At 42.9% G+C, this 25113-nt stretch overlaps 1 protein-coding gene across 1 annotated transcript; it reads left to right on the forward strand.

Annotated features, from left to right (window-relative positions):
* klhl14 (kelch-like family member 14) lies at positions 1 to 24829 on the forward strand. Its single transcript, XM_080778181.1, has 10 exons — positions 1 to 67; positions 4914 to 5155; positions 6125 to 7018; positions 9998 to 10119; positions 17281 to 17370; positions 17693 to 17771; positions 18599 to 18789; positions 21093 to 21251; positions 23669 to 23826; positions 24655 to 24829. Exons 3-10 carry the CDS (start codon positions 6135 to 6137, stop codon positions 24793 to 24795), a joined length of 1824 nt encoding a protein of 607 aa, XP_080634307.1. The 5' UTR covers positions 1 to 67; positions 4914 to 5155; positions 6125 to 6134; the 3' UTR covers positions 24796 to 24829.
* The last annotated feature ends 284 nt before the right edge of the window (positions 24830 to 25113 follow it).

Here is a 25113-nt window from a genome sequence, read left to right on the forward strand (position 1 = left end):
CCCTCTTATACACCTTGGGTCTTTTCACCACACCCCTGGTCCCAGCAGCCGTGCACCACTCCCTCAGGTGAGCCTCTGCACAACCTCCCTGCATGTCCCCCTTCCACCTATACCACTATCCTTTGTCATTTGAGAATGTCACACACACACACACACACACACACACACACACACACACACACACACACACACACACACACACACACACACACACACACACACACACACACACACACACACACACACACACACACACACACACACACACACACACACACACACACACACACTCCTGTGCTCACTCTGGAGGGGACACCGCCTGTTCGTCTCTGTTCACCTCCCGGCTGCTGGCTGAGTCTGTGAGCCGTGTCTGTGGTAGCTGCCTGTGCCATGTGTGAGGATCTGGGGCTTTCAAACAGCAGGCCTCCCCATACTCCCTGAATGGCAAATAAGAGCCTTCGATTTAATACACAGTAGACGTTTTTTAATGAATCATCTTATGACTAACTTTGAACTGAAAATGACAAGCACATTCTTAGCACCCCCGGCCGTGAGACACTGTTTGACATTAAAAAAAGGTAACATTAGTTAGTGATATTGATCATGTCTGTTTACATATTTCACAACGGAAGTTGCACCTTTACTTGGCACTTTAACTGGATCTTTTTTTTTATTATTTCTTCCCACCTATATAAATTAATCCTATGCGTATAACGTCTTAGTTCCTGTGGTGATAAAACTGTCCTCAGAGGATGATAAACTGGTAAAGGAATTGCCAGGGACAGTTAAAGTATAACAATCGTCTGGGCTATGAAGCGGGAACTCCTAATACAAGTTTTTTATGTCACCAAAATACAGTTTCTGCCCCTTATTATGCATCCAAAGGAATCATATCGCATTACATAACATCATTTCTAAAAGATAATTGTTAACTCTCCTGTAATCAGATACAATAAGGGCAACCAGTCGTTAAATCAAAGGGAAGCTGCTTCAGTTTAGACACACTGTACAGTACAGTAGACTGGGATGGGGAGTAATTTCAAAAATTTGGGATGTCCTCTTATTCAAACAGGGCAGTTGAAAAGGTTTGAGATCATGCAGCACAGTACATCATTTACTGTAACCCGCAATATGTGCCTAAAACAATGACTCTCTCACACCGTATTTTTCTGATCTCCTGCAACATTTTGATATCCTACTATTTCCTGCAGGTCGTTTTTTTTAAAGTGGATGGGGAGAAAAAAAAAAAAAACAATCTTTAACCTGCAGAATACTCCCAGAAAGCGATAAATTAGAACTCTCACTCTAAAGCTTGCCATACCACACCACACTTAGTTAACAAAAATATTTTTTTACAAACAAGATGATATCACTCTCTCCATGATATTAATATGATATGTTCTCTGATCTGTAAACAGCTGGTTATCTTGCTTTTCCACGATAAGAGAAAGTGCTGAGGATTTCCGCTTGGTGAGCACATTTGGGCTGAATCTTTCACACGTCACAAATTGCAGATGGGAAGCAGTGATCTTGAACAGCCGATCACATTTCCGTGACCATCTGACACCTTCCATTTAGGAAAATAATACTTTCTATCTTAGCATACCCTCTGCTGCAGCCAGCACAAGGAATTATGCCTGGTAGACGTTTGCTATGCACAACTTTGGAGCTTCTCCTTGTTGTTTCATTGCGTTAACTAATGAGAATTCTGTAAAAAAAAAAATCTATTCAAGGTAGCAATCATCTCAACAGTTGCTTTTTGTATTGTTCTTTTTTTTTTTATTAAGCCAGTCACTCTGGTGTAATTGTATTACAATTTGAACAATGAGAAATCATGTGGTTATGTATAAGCAATGATGTTACATACTAATTGAAGGTGTGCATTGTTATAGGGGCTTAAAGAGCTTATTAGCGATCATTGTATAACACACCACTTTTTGTTGACCGGGGTCCCCTAGGGTTCTATACTTTACTTTTTGAGTGGTGCAACCACTCCATGGGACAGCAATGTCCCTAGGTCTCTATGTCCCTATGTTTAGGGTACCAACAGGGGGCGCTGTTGCACCACTCACTTCAGACAGGTCTGATTTTCCCCAATGAGTTGCCATCCCATGCAGAATGTTTGGCTATTTTCCTTTTTGGCCAAATGTTCACCTATTGTACCCATCACAGGAATGCTAGGGTTTGTGTATGGTTAAATAATTAATCATTGTATAACTCTATCACTAGCAGTTGTTTTGAGAAATCATGTTACAGCCAAAATACATGAATGCTTTGCTTCATTGTTACAGATATGCCATATTTTAACACGATAACTTGAAACACCTTAATCTCCCGATAAAAGTAGACATTGTATCGGTGTGATATATAACTGATAAATATGAGCCGGTTTAACTGGTACAGAGAGTTGTAAATCACTGTACTGTGATTCTTTGTCTCAACGGGTTTAATTAGTCTAGAAATTCTTCTTATCTGATGACCTCCCCCCCCCCCCCCCCCCCCCCGCTCCTCCTCCTTCTCCACACTGCAACAACCTACCACCATAAATGCCCTGCGATCTGAAGACCAGTGGCCTCAGGAGACTGAGTAGCTACAAAGAGCTGAAAGAGTTAGAAATGGTCATTTCATTGCGCTAGAATAGCTCACTCGAGACTTGGGTAATGTCGTACTAATTGAGTGCTGGCAAAGATAACAGTACATGACTCCAAACTGAAATATAGTAAGGTGCTGTAATACTCCTGCAGGGGGGTATAGGTCCTCTATTGAAATGGACTAAACGTATGCAATATTGTGTGCATGTGTTCAGGTTTGCCAGTCAACGCTGTTGACAATCATTATTTGAAATGTTGAGTGTCGAGTTGATTCATATAATTATATTAATGCAGAATAAATTACAACTGTAAGTGGGGGGGGGGGGGGGGGGGGAGACACAGGAGGGGGGGGGTGTCAAACATTAAGCCATCACAAAAAAACTCTGATGTTATCATTTTATAGATGTTATATGTGTATGGCCTGCTCTTACATGATGGTAGCATGTTTGCTCTATTTCATAGTACATGAACAAACCCATTTATCCCTATCTGTCACTTTATAACTTGTGAGGTATCTGTCATTTCTGGTCCCAGGGGAGCCCCTGTATGTAGGTTTTTGCTCCAATTGAGCTCTTTATTTAATTGACAGTTCACTCCATCCTAATAAGTCATTTTTTTTAAAGCAGATTTTGATTGGATTTGCATGAATGTCACTTTGTTTCGTTTGGGTGGGTGTCTAGTCTGTTAACCTGTAGGGGATATATGTATATATACACACACACACACACACACACACACACACACACACACACGTGTGTGTACATATTATATCATATATATATATACCGTATATATATAATATACATTCAGGGCTCAAATAATGTAGGCTCAAGTAATGTTGTAACATCAAGAAACCTAAAACAATATGGTTTGGATGTAGCAGCTACGAAGTTGATGCTATAGTTAGCTCAAGATAAGGTGCTTGGTGTAACATCACTATTCTCAGGGCTAACATTTGGCAAAAAAATTAAAATCTACGTGAGCATGTAGATCATCTACTTTTGGTGAATATAATTTAGGGTGAAGCCCTTTGGAATCAACTAATTATAGGGTTTACTTACTGACATCAGAAAATATACTGAGTAGGCGATACATTGTGTTAAAAAAGGATAGGTAAGTCACGACTGCTGCTATGCAATGATCCAATCAACTATATTTTCTGAGTAAAGGTCAATATGATAGTTCACTGGTGTTCAATGTAAGTTTAACTCAATTTAATTGACAGATACCAAGGAGTTAGAAGAACTTGGTGTAGACTTGCATATATCACATATAGTCCAAAGATATATGAAATCTGATTATGTACTAATTGATTAATGTATATGCAAACCTGGCCATTCAAATACATTAACTACAGGCTTCAAACTACCCTATAGTATGTAGCCATTCTTGGATTTCTCACATTGTGTTTTCAGGCCTGCAGATAGACCTATACTGTCTAACAATGAACTGCTCTGACAAGACCCTAGAGCAAATGAATATGTCATTTGGTAATGAATTACTAAATGACTAACTCTCGTATATGTTAGGTAGGCTAGTAGGCTACATTAAGTAGAACTTTGTGCATCACTTTTAGTGATTGTGTTAACTGTCTTGTTATGGTTGCTGCCAAGTTCTTTTCACTTTGTGCCATGAAGAAGTGGGGGAACATAGGTTCATTATTTCATTAATGAACCTTAAGTTAATAAAGATTATGTGGGCCTGTGCATAATCACACACATTCCATAATATTCATGTAGATGAAAAAGTAAAGTTTATATAGAGCACCTTCTTTTGAAGGACTAGCAGGAGCAGAATGAGATGAGGGGTTATTTTGGCGATGGAGATTAAGGCAGGGGCTTTTTGTCATTTGTGCGAGACAAGCCATTCATCCATCCAGTTCACAGCCAAAAAAAGGCTGGTCCCAGAAATTAGCAGTTTCAGCTCAGCAGCAAAGTCGTCGGGCTGTGAAGGCGGAGAGAAATTGACTAATTAGCAATGCGCACTAAAACTTGACGGTTCTCTCTATAACAGCGAGGGAAAGACTCGGGTTTTTCTCCCCCCTTTCTCTTTTCTTTCTTCCATAGATGTTTGAAATCGCAGTCATTTACGCTCGACAGTTTTTACAATAGCCTTGAGCCATAATTTTGCGAGTCTCTCCAGCATCCATACCCCTGCATGGTCTCTCTCCACCGGCCATGCACGACCGTTTCTCTCCCCAACCGTGGATTTCCTATTACTCTCGTTACGACTCACTGAGCCCCAGGCCCAAGGATAATGATGTGTTGTTTCTTGGTAGCATAATTTGTCACACGTATATTTCTTCTTCTTCTTCTCTTGCAGAAAGCACAGCTCCCTCTCACACACTCACCACACTTCTTGTTAATTCAGAAGAACAAATGATCAACGTCAACAAATAACGTGAAAATAGTGACTTTATGAGTTGGAGCCAATGATTATTCTGAGGCAACGGCCATAGACTTTAAAGGAAAAGGACATTTCTTTAAAAAAGAAAAGGAGAACAAAGGAAATTCAAGTCACAATATTGGGGACACTTTTCTCTTTTGTCAAGAAACTGAAGTCAGGTAAGTTTGGCTCGTTCACAGGCAAGCTACTCACATCATTTAGTTGTGACAGGCGCTTTATAGGGAATGTAGCGACAACGTTTACAGGGACGCTTCGTGTCAAGTTTGCAAACATTTACGCACCGAAATAGATATATTTGACTGTGTCTAAAAGAAGGTATCACACGTGAATAGCAGGCTACATGTTCACATTGATCGAAAGATGCATGTAATGGATAATCGCCGATGTATACTCACGTTGTGCCTAAACTCAGGTAGGCTAAAAACAGATCGCAGCCGCACTGCATGTGATGTGATGATGATGACGGTCTGAGAGAGACAAACTAATTGCTTTTGTATGACTTCCGTGCGTAAATCTGTGGCATGTGTAATGTCCTCGTTGTGTGGGGGTGCAGCAGATAAAGCGAACGATAAGTGTTGGCTGAATGCTGCATATTATCCGTTGCACCGTAGGGGTTGTCTTTTTTCTCCCCTTATCCAACAACTTCACGGAGAGACCGGAGAGAGAAAAGAAGCCCATGCCTGCCTTGCCTGCCTGCTGCAGCATCTCTCTCGTATCATCGTATGCTATAGTTTGTTTTGACAGCGCGCTTCAAACCCGCAGACTCGATTTTATAAAACGATCTTGTCTTAGAAAACATGAATAAGAGTGGCACACTGCTGGAACCGCCACGTTTTTGTTTGTTGCTTTACGACCAGAGCTCAAAGTTTAAACGGACTGTGTGGGATGTAGAATCACGCCGGCTGGCATAATGGCACGATGGTGACTCCATTTATTTGGATGGATGGGCGACATATTCAATATTGCTGTAGGCTAGAACGGCAACTTGTTTGAGAAGTCCCGTCCAATTAATTAGTGATCTACTAGTGATCAAATCTAGACTATAACAGGCTACTATTCATTAACATTTTGTGTACAAATAAATGAATTGATGTGAATGGCTGGCATGCATGTTTATTTGTTCACAGTCAGGAAGTCATGTCCAGATCGGGTGATAGAACATCCACCTTTGACCCAACACACAGTGACACCCTGCTGCATGGGCTCAATCTCCTATGGAGGAAACAGCTTTTCTGCGATGTGACTCTCACTGCCCAGGGACAGCAGTTCCACTGTCACAAAGCGGTGCTGGCGTCCTGCTCCCAGTACTTCAGGTCCCTCTTCTCCTCCTCTCACAATGTCATCAACAACAACGAGGGGAGCAAAGGAGACCGGGCCAGCAGCGGAACCCCCTCATCTTCCCCGGACGACAAGATGGTGACCGCCGGCTCTCGGCCCATCAACAACCTGGTGCTCCAGGGCTGCTCGTCCATCGGACTACGGCTCGTGCTGGAGTACCTGTACACCGCCAACGTGACTCTCTCCCTGGACACGGTGGAGGAGGTGCTCTCGGTCAGCAAGATCCTCAGCGTCCCCCAGATCACCAAGCTCAGCGTGCAGTTCCTCAACGACCAGATCTCCGTGCAGAACTACAAGCAGATCTGCAAGATCGCCGCCCTCCACGGCCTGGACGAGACCAAGAAGCTGGCCAACAAGTACCTGGTGGAGGACGTGCTGCTGCTCAACTTCGAGGAGATGTGCGCCATGCTGGACGCGCTGCCGCCGCCCGTGGAGTCAGAGCTGGCCCTCTTCCAGATGTCCGTGCTGTGGCTGGAGCACGACAGGGAGACGCGCATGCACCGCGTGCCGGACCTCATGAAGAGGCTGCGCTTCGCCCTCATCCCCGCCCCGGAGCTGGTGGAGAGGGTGCAGTCCGTCGACTTCATGAGGACTGACCCCGTGTGCCAGAAGCTGCTGATGGACGCCATGAACTACCACCTGATGCCCTTCCGGCAGCACTGCAGGCAGACTCTGGCCAGCAGGTGAGTCCATGCAGCAGCACGTTAGAGAGAGAAAGCCCCTGACCGACACACACACAGACAGACAGACAAACAGAAAAACATGCATGCATACTGCATGACCCCAGCCACGGCTCCCCGGCCCCGACACTGACATGCACAGCAGCCTGGATTCCATTGACACATTGTTGGTTCCCAACCTTTTTATACTGAAGTACCACCTCAGAATATATTTGGCACCATAATATAATGTTAAAATGCAGGAGCATATATACCTGCCCTTTTTGTTCCATTCCTAAGCCAATAATGCTGCTGCTCTGACGAAACCCTGTCTAATAACTAATCAGCACAGCTGCTGATATTTCTAATGTGATTAATCCGTTCTCAAACATTCTATTAACGGCTAGGTGTGCTGTCATGCTCATTTCAGCACGGCTGGATGGCCTATTTCAACCAATCGCTTGGTCAGAAGAACTACTTATATACTTATATATAAATATTTCATTCCACTTTTGTCTTTTTTCCTCCTTTTTTGGGGCAACTCACTCTTCTGTATACCACCAGAGGGGGGATTACCACCAGTGGTACTAGTACCAGTGGTTGGGAACTTCAAAACAGACCATGTGAGGGTAAAATAGTACTGGATGTATCCTGCTTATCGCCTGCCCACTCTTCACATAAACAAATCACCCACTTATTCCAGCTATTGGCAATAGTGCCAGTGCAATCCATGATGAGTAGAGGGTCAGCCAAAGAGGGTTGTGAGGCTCGGCCCAGACGGCTGTGAAGCTGTTCACAGTTCAATTTAGCTGTGTACCAACAGAGACAGTATACCAGGAGGAGCCAAGGGGTTTGAACTATGCTATTGATTGTTTGGTAGCAGTTTATGTTCTTTATCAGACCGTGCAATGGGGCAATATGGACATTTCCTACATACTTCCTACCGCGACCGTGAGTAAGGCGACTAGGAAACACAGAGGTGAAATGACAGCCATCGATGCAAAAACATCGTGAAACTGCGCTCTACAACAACTTCGCTTTATGTTTACTTACGTGGCCGGTTAACACTGAGGTTAGGTTTAGGGTTAGAGTTAGTAGTCGGACAACGCGACCAACGTGTTGTCCGACTACCAATGGCGTTGTCCATCGGACAATGGCTGACAACAAACGTCAATATGTAGAAAATGTCCATACTGGCTCCATTCTATTGCATGGTCTTGATAAGACGATCGTTTGGTTTAGCAGAAACTGCTAAACCAAAAGGTTATCACATCTAATTAGCATACTTTACAACTTTTAGATTCTATCACATGTGCCACAGTGTTGTATTATTTGTTGAAGACTTGCAATAGAAATAAGCATATAAACTTTCGACAATGAATCTGCGATAGTGTTCATAGAAACGGTTTTAAATGCTGTAAATCAAGTCGTTACCTTTCAACACGATAGTTACGTGGTAATTACCGCATGGATTGGCATGCAATTAAATGAAATGTTACTGCAGTTATTGGTGCTACACAAAGGGAAATTTAGCATAGCCAACTGAGTGCGGGCCGCGCAATTGGGTGCAGCGCCTCACGTGTGTCACCCCCCCACACACAAATATGATCCTGGCGGCATTGGGCCCCCTTCTGTGTTTGTCATGATCAGCTCTTTTTAGATCTGATAAGTAGACAGGTGTTGTCACTTCAGCAGGATGACTGATTGACGCTGCTGCAGCTGTCAGGTATGGTACACAGGGGTGGCTCTGGTAAATTGTGAAGCCTGAAATGCCATCAATCACATCAAGGTTGAAATTGAGATTTTTATTGTAAATATTGGTCGGGACATCGTATGAGTGCAAAAAAAGTTAACAGTGAATACATAGATAGTATGGTATCAATTCATAAACTGAAACGAAGTGTGCTGGAAAGACCAACCAGGCTCACTTTTCATGTGTTATTTTTCGTCATCCGAATAACATATCTATTTTCCACATTATATTGTGAATCCAAATGAGAAAGGAATCAAGAATCCTCATAATTGGTTTCACATGCCACTGTTTCTCTCCTCTCAATTAATCAGTATTATCTATGTCCAGGGGCTCATTTGCATATGAATAACCCCAAAACGCTTCTGAGTGGGCCTAGTTGCAGAGGATGCACCGAGGGGTGCTATTTAGCCAAGCATTAAAAAAAAGTTAAAACAGATAAATAAATGGTGATATAGCGCATGATAATAATAAAGGCCAAATCTGCCTAATCTTTAGCTGCATATTGTGATGAATTAGTAGCCATTCACATTTGAGTTGAAATTGGTTATGAACCAGATAATGGTCATTAATCACTTAAACCCTATATTTAAGTTGACCATGGTCCTCCAGTGGCCTGTATTTGGTCCACTCCTTTTTTCCGCCGAAAATACCTGATCTACAAGCTCACAATGTGTTGCAACGTGATGCATTGTGGGCTTGTAGATCTGCTGTTTCGGGGCAAAGTTTCGGGGCGGTACGGTTCTATGTGGTTAATGTGACGTAAAAGAACTTCCTAATTTGACGTTTACAATCTATGGTTGTAGCCCTGCAGCTTTAGCATCCTGCAGAATGCAGATAACTTAATAGATAATTGAAAAGGTATCTGTCGAGTAATCGAAATGGGAAGTGGGCTGTTAAGCATATTCAGTTGAATGTGATGAATTTGATCAATCAATCAATCAATAGATTTCCTAGGCTAGCAGCCCTTGATAAAAAACAAGGTTGGTGTTCAAAGTGAATTCATTCATTTATGTGTTCATTCCGCCTTCCTTCATTGCATTCATTCATTGAAAGTGTGCTAGGCTTTCAAATACACTGTTGAGCATCCATTCGTTGCATCTAAAAACAGTGGAATGCAGGGTAAATTAATGACAATTAGAGTGTAAAATCAGGTCAAAAGTAGTACACTTGCAGAGTTGAAACCAGATTTGACTTTGTTTTGTGTGACACAGACCAACACTTTACCTCCCCCCCCTTTTTTGACATTACAGAATTCGTTCCAACAAGAGACTGTTATTACTGGCAGGTGGTTTGCCTCCTGGACCTGATCGCCTCCCCAGTAATCTGGTCCAGTACTATGATGACGACAAAAAGACATGGAAGATTCTTACAAGTAAGTAGAAAAGCTCTACTTTTTGTTCTTTTTCACCTGAGGCATCTTCCATGCATGCACTTCCTTTATGATGAGAAATGGTTGTTCCTATGGCTGGCTTTAACACAGGTTAATTTCCACTGAAAATGAGGGAAGGAGTTCCCTAAATCCTTGAGGTAATGATGTATCACTATCACTTTTAATATAAGTTTTTAATCAGAGCGTGACTCCACACCACGGTGGAGTTTCATGCCTGGGTTCCCTTGTTTTTGCTGAAATATCCGGGCAAGATGCACGGTGAGATTTATTTGAACTCTAATGATCTATTGTGGCAGATATTGGATGCTACCTCAATGGCCTTTACTGAAGGCAGTTTGACCGTCTACACCACAACTGACCAGTAGCCTATAGAGCACCAAAGTCTGACGTCAATATCGGTAGAGGGCGCTAATCCACGGGTTCATGTACTTTTTATTTGCATTGTAATCCCCATAGGGGTATTTTAGAGGTGGAGGTGTTTTTGAGGGGCGCTGGCCCCTCCTATGTCCAGCTTTGAGTGTTTGTGTAAACACAAACATTGAAGACAAAAGTGTGTAGACACAAACATTGAAGACAAAAGTGTGTAAACACAAACATTAAAGACAAAAGTGAGGACGCAAATTGTGTTTGGCCAGAATGAGATGATCACTTCACATGGGTGTGATTTCTTTTAATTCACTGTAGTAGAATATCAGCCTGTGATATTCTTTTCAAGACATGATGTTGTGTCATATAGTCCCACTGAAATGTTCTAATGATTCTGAAAATAATTCGCTATCCATGAAGAAAACATCAGATGATATGAACCTTCCTGTGATTTCACAAAGAAGAATCTTGTTTTTTATATAGCACATGCTTCGAGACACTTGTCTCCCCTTGTCTTCTCTGACCTTTTGAAGCACACCACCACCTATATTCTTGCCATGTTGCAAAAGGTCAAACGAGAGCTGATGGGAAGCCATATTTGTCCTTATTGCATCATCGTTGGTGGTCATATTGAGTTGTTGTCCTTTGTTTTGGTCAGAGCCACATCTCAATAATGTCTTATACCATTCGTACCTATTAGGCATAGGTCCAAATGGCTGTCAGGCGTGACCCTGTGCTCTTTATGTCCCCATTTGGTTCCAACGGTTGTTTCTGGCATTGGTTTTATGTTAGTGTATAAGTGTATTAGTGTATTAGGAGGATATTAATGGTTTCTTTCAGCTCTGCAAATGTGGTGATCTATATACGTACCTGTCATAGACAATACAGGGCAGGGTTTATTTCTGTGCTGGAATCATTAGTTCCTTGGCACTGGTCTGATTCTTTACCTTGGCCAAATTTGTCAGGCTACAGTATGCCATGCACACATAACACAGCCTGGAGCCCGCTGGTATTTATATTGTCACTTTCTCATTACGCTCACACTCACAGGCATAAACTGCAACAAGCGAAAGGTCAATAGGGATTTCCATCACTCAAAAACTAAAAAGTTAACACTCAAATGGTCCGTGTCCGAGTGGAAGGACAAAACTGCAAAATCATCCCCTTAACACATCAGTGACCGTCTGATGTAGCTTCCACACAATGGATGTGGAATAGAAGATTATTAACATTCAATCATAACTTTTCAATGAGGCGAAACCTGAGAGGGACAGCCTTTGATTAAGACATTCATCAACACAATTTAGGAAGAATCTGATCCCTCTTGTCACGTCAGATATCTGCTGCCCTGCCGATTCCAGTGCACCGTTTGCCATCTAGTGTGCCCATGGCTGCATGACGCAACGGGAGACAAAAGACAGACAGGGGGCTCAGCCACAGTGCTCCACTAAAAGGGGTGATTTACACTTAGTTCCGCGTCGGTGTTGCGCAATGAAAATATACGATCTACAAGCTCACAGCGTGTCGTGCTGCAAACGCGCCGATAGCTTGCGAATCTGTTATTGTCAGTGTGTGACACAGCACGCATGCATTCCAAGTCTAAAACAAATCATGCTTAGCTCTCTCTCTCTCTCTCTCTCCCCCCAGAGTGCTCAAAACCGAGCTCACGTTATAGGCGACTTTTAACAATTTAAAATGGACCTCATCTATACAGTAAAAGCTGTGGTCTAGAACAAAAGAAATGCTGCGCAGTGGGGTGAAAATGCTAATGGTGTTGAGGAGGAAACGTCAGCGCTGGAGCAGCAGTGGTGCATTAGCTGTGGAGGCATTCAAGCGCCCCGGCCGTGCCTCGATGCAGAGGTTTCTGACTCCCTCTAGTGAGCCCGTGAGCTCACTGTAGAATGGAGTGATGGCGTCCATCTCATACAGGGCCCATGATTGTTATGTCCTCCTCCTATAGTATAATACGCCCCGTCCCCCCCCCCCTGCTCCCCCACACCACCCACAGAACTTAGTAGTAGTGAGGTTATAACCCCATTTTGACCTGAGGGGGAACGATTCTACAAATGTCTTCTAAATCCTGACAGTTTTCTGAAATTGTCGTTCTCAAACATTTTCATGCCGAGGACCCCCAAAAATATATGTAATCTGCCACCGACCACCATCTGAAAATATGTTGTTCTAGGGACCCCCCCCCCCCCCCCCCCGAAGATTCGCTCTGAAAAGACTCGCTCTGAAATAATATAATTCAAAGATTTGCGCCACATTTTGACGATAAAAAAAAAGCAGATCTACAAGCTCGTAGCGCGGCACCGCTATGAGCTTGTAGATCTGCTATTTTATAACACAATGCTTCAAAAACACCAAAAGCGGTTCCCGCCCCAAAATGGGTTCAGGGAGAATAGAATGAATGAATAGAAAATTCAAAAATTCATCTCACCTTTCTTGCCGTCACCATTATCAGTGGTAATATCAGTATCATGTACTCAAACGAGAGTGACTACATTTTATGTCATTTTATTCCACTGCGCATCGCCTAGTAGATTCTATCAACCTCCTGGTACTATTTAGTCGAAGCTAGATGGTACCACTTAGCCTACTGATAATAATAATAAAACTTTATTTGTATAGCACCTTTCATGACATGAAATGCAGCTCAAAGTGCTTTACAGAACAATGGAGAATAAAAGAAAAGCAAGGCAACAACATTAAAAAACAAGCAGTAATGCAATACAGTGAGGACATGAATAACAAAAAAATAATAAAAGATCAATTAAAAGCAATGTTGTAGAAGTGGGTCTTGAGCTGAGCTTTAAAAATGTCTACAGAGGCTGCCTGACAAAAAGGTACAGTGGGAGCTTGTTCCATGCCGACGGCCCGTAGAAGCAAAAAGCTGCTTCCCCGTAATTTTTAGTTGCCATTTTTTTAGGCAAAGCGAGCAGGCCAGCAGTGGAAGACCTTAGGGGGGGGGCGGTTTGGGACATATTTAGGCAGGCAGTCATGTAGGTAGGAAGGTGCGAGACCATTGAGAGCTTTATAGACAAGTAAAAGAATTTTAAAATCAATCCTAAAAAAAACCTGTATCCAGTGGATGCAGGGAAAATTGCCCAAATTCTCCCACAGAATATAGTGCAAGATTCCTACTCAGTATTATAAACTAGCAATCCGTCCCCCTCCCCCGTCCCGTCCCCCATGTCTGTATCAGATGGTGTTTAGTATGAGTGCGTGTCAGGAGACATAAAATAAAAAGCCATCCATCCATGTGCTATAATATACTGCTGACTGAATGATAATGTAAATAAGCATGTAAGGGAAAAACTGCAAGTCACGTGGCGCTCTCTGCCTTTGAGGTGCACTGAAGGCAGGCAACCTAATCCCCTCGTTCAAGATAAAACTATGTTGTGTAGTCAGTGTATGCGGTACCAGTACCTGTGTGTGTGTGTGTGTGTGTGGGGCTCACCCCTTCCTGTAGAGGAGACCTCCACATGTCAGCCTAGCCCCCCGAGTGAGATTGCAGGGAGAGGCCAATTGGAAAGAAATGAGATTCAAGGCTGTCTAATTTTACAGCAACTGCGATCCATCAGGCGGCGGGGAGGTGACAGTGGAAATGACTGATGGAGACAGACAGGTGGGCTTTAACATTCCACTGATTTGTGCTCAAAAGGCGCCGGGCTCCGAGATTTATTGAGTGAACACGATCATGTTCATTATGACTGTCACCTAAGACCATTTCTCTACGTCTCAATGGGGTCACTTTAAGCAGGAGACGATGGAAGATAGAGGATGGGAACCACACACACACACACACACACACAAAAAAAAAAACATACACAAGGGGAAACTCCTCTGCAAGGGGCCCTAAGTTTTAGATATTGGCACCTTCTGCTGGCTGCTATCCCATGCTAACTCACATTGAAGCTGTGTGACATACATCAATGTGCAGACTTTGCTCATAGGCCCTATCATGTTAAGATTACCTATGATGACTCATCCATTTACAGCAGAGGTGGCTGACATTTCCTATTTATGTATGCTTTCAAAATGACTCAACAAGATCTACCCAACAAAAAAAAAGTATTATTCCCATTGCTGAAAATAGTTTATGTAACCGACGGGGCTTTGCAACAGCGGCGCTGGTGTTATATAAGACAAACACAATTTGTAGGGTTTTTTAAAAACTTTGTAATACTACTGATGCTTGTGCGCAATACTCTTTCTTTTAAAGATATGTTTTATATCTTTTATCTTTTATAAGATATTTATTTTTATTATTTTATAGTAACCTGACAGGAAATGGGGGGGGGAGAGAGAGATGGGGAGCGACACGCAGCAAAGGTCGTCGGGATCGGGAGTCGAACCCGCGACACGCTGTCAGGCTGGATTAGCAGCCTAGGTGCCCGGAACACTAGGTCTGTCTGTCTGTCTGTCTGTCTGTCTGACCCATTCATCCGATTGACTTCAAATTTGGAAGATGTGTTGCCGAGAGGTCAAGCCATGGGACCTTTCCAAGCTGCCCCTCGTTCCGAACAGCCATGCGTTCCGAAGCATCGCTGTAAGCACCAATACCCGGAGCCAAACAGTCGGCCCGTTCAGAATGGGCACTCACTCTGAATGGCCATGCCCCAAACAGGCACGCACTCTGAATGGCCATGCCCCAAACAGGCACGCACTCTGAATGGCCATGCCCCAAACAGGCACGCACTCTGAATGGCCATGCCCCAAACAGGCACGCACTCTGAATGGCCATGCCCCAAACAGGCATGCCCTCTGAATGGCCATGCCCCAAACAGGCATTCACTCTGAATGGCCATTCTCCAAACAGGCATTCACTCTGAATGGCCATGCCCCAAACAGGCATGCCCTATGAATCGCCATGCCCCAGACATGCCCTGAACGGACACGCACGGCCAAACATGCCCCACGCACACACTCCAAACCGCCATGCGCCCGAACGGACACTTGCACTAGATAATGACGATACAAAGACATAATGTGTAGTAAACACAGTCTACATGCAATCCAATAATAGTTTTGGCCACCATTCTACCCAAAGAAAAACTTTTTCAATGCCCTTGTGCATTGAAAAGGTATAAAGTCTAATCTTCGGCGATTCTTTTGGACATTGATGAATTAATGCAAATGTCTTGGGGGGCCATGCAAGTTGGGAACGATGCAAGTCGGAAATACACACCCCACCCGTTATTATGCAATAGTCCTGTCGTTTGATGTACTGGTTTTATCCCAGCTGTCGGCTCCACACGCATCATGTTTTGCTTGGTGCAGCTGCTTTTGTTCTCTGAAGCATACTTCACTCATACTTCACTCATACTTCACTCATGCTTCACTCATACTTCACTCATCATACTTCACTCATACTTCACTCATGAGCACAGATTCCATACTATGTGTACTATAGAGCTTCACAGTCCCGCCCCCTCCCCGAGGACCAGAAGTGAATTCCCTGTTCATTTTCCTCATAGACTTTTCAAAGAGTATTTATATAAAGACGTTTACACCGCGGACAAAGCCAACTCGAGTTGTGACGACAAATGACAGTAAACACAATGTTTTGGGGCCGATCAAATAATTTGTAAGAAGAAAAACATGGCAGGATATAGAACGCTTTTTGTTTTGTTTTTCTTCTTGCAAATTATTTGATCAGCGAAAAACGTTGTGTTTATTGTCGTGATGTGTCACAACTCCAGTTGGCTTTGTCTGTGGCGTAATCGTCTTTGAATAAATACTTTTTGAAAAGTCTATGAGGAAAATGTAATGAGAAATTCACTTCTGGTTATAGCGTCGTCATGAAAGGGGGCGGGACTGCGACACTATTGGCTATGAAAACGTGACGCAAAGCTCAGCCAGTCTCACATGCCATTTTGAAATGCTGCATTCATGGTTTTAAGATAAATAAATGGAAGCTTGCACGGCATCTGAGTTATGCCCGGGACAGACAGACACACACGTACAGATTTCGTGAATTATTAGAATGGGAATTATTTAGACATTGGCACCTTCTGCTGGCTGTTAGGGTAACTTAGGCCTCTTTTAGACGGCGACCATCTCCAGATAAAACAGCAAAGTCCCGTTGCGTTCTCATTTTTATTGACCCTTTACACGAGAACGCACACTTTATGAAAACGCTATAATGTCGCTAGGTGGACCAGTAGACCAGTCACCCACGTTCAAGAAGAAGAACCAAGTAGCCCCCCCTTCATGCAACCCTATCAAGGTTTTGAATGATGCTTCCAGAACACAGCGTGGTTGTGGCCGACAGGCTGACAGGCAGCCCAGAGAATGCAGGCAGAGCACGCCAAGGGATGGTTATATATTTTATAATACATTAGGCTACATAAACTCTGCTGCCTGCCTGCATTTCATTTACATCATGGTTTTGCATTCACCATCGCTGATGAGCGGCACTTGTTAGGAGGGAGGCTTGTTCATTGTAGGAACTAATTAAACATATGCGTTGTGAGCCAACGTGAGCCATGATGTATGCCATATTGTTTTGCGGATTCGCCGTTTTGCCTGTTTATATGGAAACGGCGTTCTCAAAGATTTACACTCTGGGAGGTGGTTTCACTTTGTTGCGTTTCTTTTCACCTCCTGAAAACGCTGTTCTAGTCTAAAGGGACACCAGCCAACGATGCTTTATTTTTCTGTTTCCTATGAATACCGCTCTCGTGTAAAAACCACCTTAGTTCTGTCCTCAGCAGAAAACATGGGCTTGAGGTTGCTGCTAAGTGACATAATTTGTGTTTGTTTTCTTTCCAGTTATGCCTTACAACAGCGCTCATCACTGTGTGGTTGAGGTGGAGAACTTCCTAGTGCTGATGGGTGGAGAGGACCAATGGAACCCCAACGGTAATACATACCATCATCAACACTACCCAGAAACACATCTTCACACTTTATACACACAATGCCGCAGTCACATGGACTGTAGTCACACCAGATGTCATTTCCTGGGGTCTAGTTGGACTATAGTAACAATAAAGAAATCGCCGAAAAAGTTTGTAAAAAACCTAAAAATCTAATCTAAATACTTGTTTAGTAAAGAACCTTGAACAAAGAATTGTATTTTATTTTATTTTATACGTTACATAGCCTACTGTAGTGTTTAATATACAATGAATTATATTTTTTGAAAATATTGAAAACTGAGCTTATTATGTTTCTTTTACAGGAAAACACAGCACTAATTTTGTCAGCCGTTATGATCCAAGATTCAACAGCTGGATACAATTGCCACCTATGCAGGAGAGGTAAATTATCAATGGAATAATTGTATTGCTATTTGTATTCATATTCTTATTCTGACTATCTGCATTTGATCTACTATTAGTAGCAGATCCAGTTTAAAATGGAATCTACACTGTTGAAGAGGCTATAGTACAATAATTTCACTGACAGTATGTTGCAACCAACTGCATTGTATGTGCAAGTAACAAATAAACACATTGAAATACAAACTTAAATACAAAGTTAATTGATAATTGTTCCATACCCTTTTTTTTACCACATTCTCACAGTTCCTACTAATGATTTATAACTTAAAGGACCACTTGACCACTTTTCAACCTATCTTCATATAATAGGTCCTCACTAATAATCATGACTACTCGGTCTGTGTCTCATAGGAGAGCTGTGGTCAGTTTAGAAACCCTCCTCCAGTGACATCATCATTAGGCAGATGTTTTTTTACACAAGATTCTTTTACAAAAATGGTAGATTTTCATTATCGTGAGAACGATGGCTTCAATTTTCGCATTGCAACTTTTCAGGACTAGAAAGCCTGCAGTTTCTATTAGCTTGTATTCCCCATCGATGATGTCACTGGAGGACGGTTTCTGAACTGCCCACTTTCATGATTATTAGTGAGGACCTATTATATGAAGATAGGTTGAAAAGTGGTGAAGTGGTCCTTTAACTGTATTTCCCCCCAAAATAGAATCCGTAGTTCACTTCAAATCTGTCCACCGCAAACAATTCCCATCTCACAGACACATCTGTTGATAAGTATTCAATGAATCTGTCATCGTTGGTGTAATGATGATGTCTGTTTTGACACCTCCTCCTCCTCCTTCCTCAGGAGAGCCAGTTTCTTTGCCTGCCGCCTGGATAAGCACCTGTTTGTGATTGGTGGAAGGAATGAGGCGGGCTACCTCTCCAGCGTGGAGTCCTACAACCTGGAGACTAACGAGTGGAAATACGTGTCATCGCTGCCTCAGCCCCTGGCCGCCCATGCGGGAGCAGTGCACAATGGGAAGATTTACATCTCAGGTCAGGACAAATCCTCTGCCACTCCTCAGTGTAACCCCCTCTGCTCGTCTAGAGTTGCCTTTAGGAATTCTGCTGCGAAGCAACATTGAAATCAGTGTTGTTTTCGTTGACTAAAACTTAAGACGAAAAATGTTCGTCGACTACTAAAACTAAGACTAAATATACTGACAATTTCGTCAACAACTAAAAGGGACAATAGATCCAGTATAAGTCATTTTACAATTGGTTGCATGCTGAAAATAGCAGATCTACAAGCTCACAACGCCAGTGTAGGTAGGCTGAGCACCACCAGTGCTCTTTTTCAGCAGTCTTATACTGTTGGCCACTTTAGCAGCTAAGTGCCTTGCTCAAGGACACTTCAGCGGTGCTGGGGGAGGAGTGAGTGGTGGCCATTCACTTCCCCCGCCGGTCCGGGGGATCGAACCGGATACCCTTTAGTCACAAATGTGCTCCCTCTAACCTTTAACCCATTTAGGCCTGACCCCAAAATTGTAAAGAATTCTTCTAAATCCTCCAGTTTTCTGAAATAAATATTTTCACGATTTTTCAAAAATAGCAGACCTATGAGCTTGTAGATCTGCTCTTTTTCAATAGCTAAATGATAACATAATGTTTAAAACACCAAAACACGGACTGTACCTCCACCGTTGAAGAACAACTTTACCTTCTAGCGGTTACAAACCAATGATTTTTATGTTGAATACGAGGAGGAAGAAGCACTGCCGTGGCCCGTGTGTGGTTATAAAAACTGTAAGCAGGTGCTCGTTGGCGAGGGTCCAATAATGGAGTAAGGAAAGGAGGTCCAAGGCACTCTGTTGTATATCAGGCATAAAAGGCCTTTATTTAAATGGCATCAGCTCGGACAAGAGCAACTGTTTCAATCTGTCACCACCTCTCACAGTTTTAGGGATGATTCATATAGCAATCATTTTTTTAAAGAGCTTGGATTGGTGTGATGAGCCTCTTTGAAGTCCATCTCCAATTATTTGCGGGGTCATATCTGACAATGCCGATTCTGACCGGTTCTGATATTATACAGAGGACCACAATGGAATATAGGGGCTTGGCCCAAAGCCTGTTAATAAAGTATTAAATCAATCAATAAATAGCATATATACTCTTTTCCAAGTGTCTGTTTTCACAACTGAATGACTACTGAATGAGATGAGTACAACATTTTAATGTAGAAAAATATATGTTTATTTTTACTTAATATTACTTAAGATTTTACATCATATTTGATTTGGCTTCTGTTCTAGACTAGAGGTACTACATTTTTCATGTAAAAAAAAAATTAGCTGGTAAAATAAAACCGATTAAATAATCTGTATTATTTTGAGGCTGTTCCGATACCGATATGGATTTTTTATGGCCGATATGACCTATTCCGATTATGCTACCGATTAATCGTGCATCCCTAGTAATCTGGGTTATTCCCAGTTCGTATCGCGTACTTGTGTTCTGCCAGTATGTCTTTTAGTCTGCGCTTAATGCGTGGAGCATGTACAGTAAGTTACTGTATGGCTATAAATCTGGACTGATCATATTATACAGAGTACTTACTGGCTGTAAGCTCAACATAGTCTCTAGGTAAGCAACGTTTATGCAAGAATATCCTGCAGTGACATTTCCCCTTTAAAGTGGCAGATATCTCGCTATAAATGAAACTGTAAGGATACTGTGATATACTGTGTATGGTCTGAAAGTGCAATGCACTAAGGTAGACTAGGGGGCCCTAATGTGAAAAGGTGAACGGTATTGTATTGATGATGTCATGAGGTCAAAGGAGATGAAAGAGGAAGTAAAGAGGTGAACATGGTATGAAGCTGACTTGTCTGCGTGCACTTATTTCCATACGAGAATACAACAGATACCTTTACAACTGTCAGAGGGCTAAATCAACGTCTTTCTCTATGACACACATCCTGGTATTATTGATCAATTAGAAGTATTAGTTTGCTACACCTACAGTTGTACGGCCGGTAACAGCCTCGTGTTTCCGTTCGAGTGATAACAGCATTATGCTATCTTGATAGTAAAAGAGTGTAGAAGTTGACCCTTGCAGGTCCAAGTGTGTCCGTTTTGATACTCTTAAAAGTGACATTTGTCGTGTAAAGGGTTAACACTGAAGAGCCAATGAGAACGCTCGATATACAGAACACCAGAGTGTATCATGTCACGTGATTACTATGCTGGCTACTGTGGTAAACTGAACTACCTCACCCTCTGCCTCGTTGTTATTAGACTTGGATAATAACATAACAACATTAACACGGAGGATTTTACTGTGTACTTTGTTGCAGGTGGAGTACACAATGGGGAGTATGTGTCCTGGCTCTACTGCTATGACCCCATAATGGACGTGTGGGCCAGGAAGCAGGACATGAACACAAAGCGTGCCATTCATGCCCTAGCTGGCATGAATGACCGTCTCTATGCTATCGGGGGAAACCATTTGAAAGGTAAGGACTAGTGTTTCTCTCGGGATACTGTGTAGAAAAACGGGTCCAGATCAATTCTTTGTGGAATCATAATTATTAAAGCGATGCCGCGCCATCATTGAAAGACGGTGATGGCCCAATGTTAGACCGACAGGTTTTCATTGAATTGGGGTGCAGAGTATGTTTTGCACCCTGTCCGTCCGTCCGTTTGTCCGCGTGTCCACCCGTCCGTCAGTCCGTCCGTCTGTGTACAGCTAATCTCCGTCACCGTTGGCCCAGTAGATGTGCACACTCAGGGCTCCATTTTCGTCACCGCTAAACGCCTTATCCCTAAACTTCTTTGCCTTTTTTTTTTTTTTTACTATTTTGCTAAACATTTTTGAATAGTTCAAATGGCCAGTCTACAAGCTCACAACGTGTCAATGTAGATTGGCTAGTTGAACTATTCAAAAATGTTTTCCAAAATAGTAAAAAAGTCAAAGAAGTTTAGGGATAAGGGGTTTAGCGGTGACGAAAATGGAGCCCTCATTAACTGGATGCCAATTCCGAACCTCTGCCCTCATCAGAACCAATCATGATAGCAGTCAGGATGAAATCCACATAATCAGAATGGGCAGCCTGCTTGTGGGTCACCCAATATGTAAACTAAAGCCTAGCTACAGATGATACATCACGCAAATCAGTACGCAACTATCTCTATAGTCATGTGATCAACACGTATCTGTCTGATCTTCCACAATCCATCCTGATTGGCTAAGAGATTGCCTTCCAACTTTGCAGGATTAGTCGGTTTTGAACAAAATGCCTCAAATCATGAACACAGGTACATTCCCACTAGGCCGAGGAAGGCCAGTTACTTTTTTGGAGCGGTGCCTAACCGCTCCAATGACTGGCCGCGTGTGTCTGTATGTCTGTCTGTTTAGAGTACGACTGTCTGTTTGTAGTACGACCCATTGACCCCTGCAGCTGATTGGGGGTTACATTTGGGTCACGCATGCACGCACGCGCGCACACACACACACACACACACACACCAGGAAGGAGGGGTAATGTGCTTGACTCCAGGGCACATTGCAGGTGTGATTTTTAAATTAGCCTCATGGTGGCGCTATAACAGGTCAATTTGTGTTTTGACTGGCCGTAACTGCACTGATCTGTGTAAAACTTGGTATACGCACTCCCTATACATCTGCCTTTTATAGCGCCATCATAATTTAAAACACAATTTTGTAATACTCCTTCAGATTTGATCTCTATAGTCATGTGATCAACACAGATATGTTAGGTTTTTCATATTCCATCCTGATTGGCTACAATTGACATCTAAAGTTTTCACAACTGGCCTGTTTAGAACAAAATGCCGCAAATCGTGAACGCAGCGTCTGATTGTGGTGAAACTGTGCACGCACATTCCCACCAGGCTGAGGAAGAAATGCCACTTGACATTTTTCAAATGAGCCTCATGAGGGCTATAAGAGGCCCAGTCGCGTCTTTACCTATAACTGCACCGATCTGCGTAAAAGTTTGCAATTATCTGACCTGCATATTTCGAATCTGCCTTTTATAGCGCCACCAGGAGGCCGACATGTATATGAAACACATTTTTTCCTTACGATTTTATCCAAATATCACGCAAATCAGAATCGGTACACATGATCTTTATAGTCATGTGATCAAGACGGATCTGTGGGTTTTTTTCTTTTACAGGTGTGGCCCATTTTTAACAAAATGCCTCAAATGATGAACACAGCATCCAATTGCTGTGAAACTTTGTACGCACATTTCCACTACGTTGAGGAAGAATTAATGCCACCCTTATCCACACTTTTCCTGGGCTGTGTGTGCTCCAGTTCCTGTTGATTTCATTGGATATCATTGGTCATCTGATCAGTTTCATTGGCTTCCATTGGATCAAATCGACAGGAACTGGAGCACACACAGCCCAGGAAAAGTGTGGATAACATTGCCTTATTATAGCCCCACCAGTAGACATATTTCTTTCCAAACATCACAAATGTTCCTGATCTGGTGGAGATCGAACAGCACTTGTTCTAGTTCCACGTCTTTTTTCTGGTTGTAGCAGATTGAAAGGACACAAACACATGCATCCCATTCTGGGCGGGAACCCCTTTTGGTGTTTTAAGCATTTTGTTACACTTTAGCTATTGAAAAATAGCAGATCTACAAGCTCGTAGCGCTTGTTTGCTTTTGATCCCTGGAACAACATATTTTCAGGTGGGGGTCGGCAGCCAAATACAGATAATTCTGGGGGTCCTTGACATGGAAAGGTTGAGCACCACTGACATAGATACATAGGTTTTTCAGAAAACTGTCAGGATTTAGAAGATTTATTTTTTTAAATTTCCGACGTCAGGTCTAAATGGGTTATAGCAATAAGGGTTTTCTCTTTTTTTCTTCCTCCCCACCGTTTCTCCCAGGGTTCTCCCACTTAGACGTGATGCTGGTCGAGTGCTATGACCCTAAGGCAGACCAGTGGAACATCCTCCAGACCCCTATACTGGAAGGCCGCAGTGGACCCGGCTGTACCATTCTGGACGACAGCATCTTTTTAGTGGGCGGCTATAGCTGGAGCATGGTAAGTTCCCACACTCGTAATTATTAGGGATGTCCCCACGATACACTTCTTTTGTTCCCGAACCGCCCCCGATACCACAACTTCTGAGTTAGCCGATACCGAATACTGATACCAGTGTTGTGATCTCGTGTTGTGTTTATAGCTATCTAGCTATAATATCTCGTGTTGTGTTTATAGCTATCTAGCGATATATCTCGTGTTGTGTTTATAGAATGAGACTCCTCACTCAAATGTGCACTTCCAGTGTGGGCAATTCGAAAGCAAACTCCACATGCCCCAACATTTTATTTACCTGCCATAGTGTCAACCCCCTGTGTCGATTGGTGGTTAGACTGGCATATATCTCTAATTATTATCTATTGTTGCTGTTGCTCAGAAACCTTGTGGCTCCATATTTCATCTTTTTATGAATGCCTGCCTTAGTTAGCTGTATGATAGCAATGAGAACAACTGCTCTACAAGCTTGTAGTAGATCTGTTATATTCGCTATATTTGAATATGTTGACATGACCAAAATAGGGATGCCAGGTTGAAAGCGGTGCCGGTGAAGTCTGTCTGTGGCTTTATAAATTATTTAGGCCTACCCATGAAAACTACAAGATCGTGTGACTAAATAAATAACTACATTGGATCCATGTGAACACAGGCAATTCTGTTTCCTCCTTCCTGAAAAGTTTTAGTCATCACAAGGTTTCCGCCCGACATACTTGGCTGTTTTCCTCTGTACAGTACAGTTACATTAGTGTTTTATTCTGTACGCTATAAATGATCAAAACGACAGTGCGGATGATTCTTAGTGTGACGACTCCAAATCATTGTTTTTTTTAGGGGGCATACAAGTCTTCGACCATCTGCTACAGCCCAGAGAAAGGCTCGTGGACGGAGCTGGAGGGAGAGGCTGCGGAGCCGCTAGCAGGCCCCGCTTGTTCCACCGTCATACTGCCCGCCTGCCTCCCGTTTAACAAATGACAACTAACCAGAACGACAGGCGGCGACACAGAGGAGTGGCACAGCGATTGGATGGCTCACCAGTGACCAACCGCTAAAGTGAAACAATTGTGAATGATTTTGTGACGAACCCTCCAATCACACAGCCAGGCAGGGGTGGGGGTGGGGGTGGGGGGGGGGTGGTGGGGGGGGCGACGTGTATAGATTATTTTTTTACAGGTTTGACAAGAGCACTTTCGTTATTTGCCTACTGAAGGTTTGAAACGAAATCAATGTAATTCATGTATTTAAAACTCAAATGTGTGTTGATCTTTTGCGGGATGGTCACTTTCATATCAA

This window comes from Protomyctophum bolini (genome assembly GCF_963924005.1).
Source record: "Protomyctophum bolini genome assembly, chromosome: 12".
NCBI lineage: Eukaryota > Metazoa > Chordata > Actinopteri > Myctophiformes > Myctophidae > Protomyctophum > Protomyctophum bolini.

Bases quoted from the DNA above. Each gene is read 5' to 3' on its own strand.
- klhl14 (XM_080778181.1), top strand. From the start codon at position 6,135: ATGTCCAGATCGGGTGATAGAACATCCACCTTTGACCCAACACACAGT. The intron at 7,019-9,997 runs GTGAGTCCATGC...TTGACATTACAG, and splicing joins AGGCAGACTCTGGCCAGCAG to AATTCGTTCCAACAAGAGAC. The intron at 10,120-17,280 runs GTAAGTAGAAAA...TTTTCTTTCCAG, and splicing joins GACATGGAAGATTCTTACAA to TTATGCCTTACAACAGCGCT.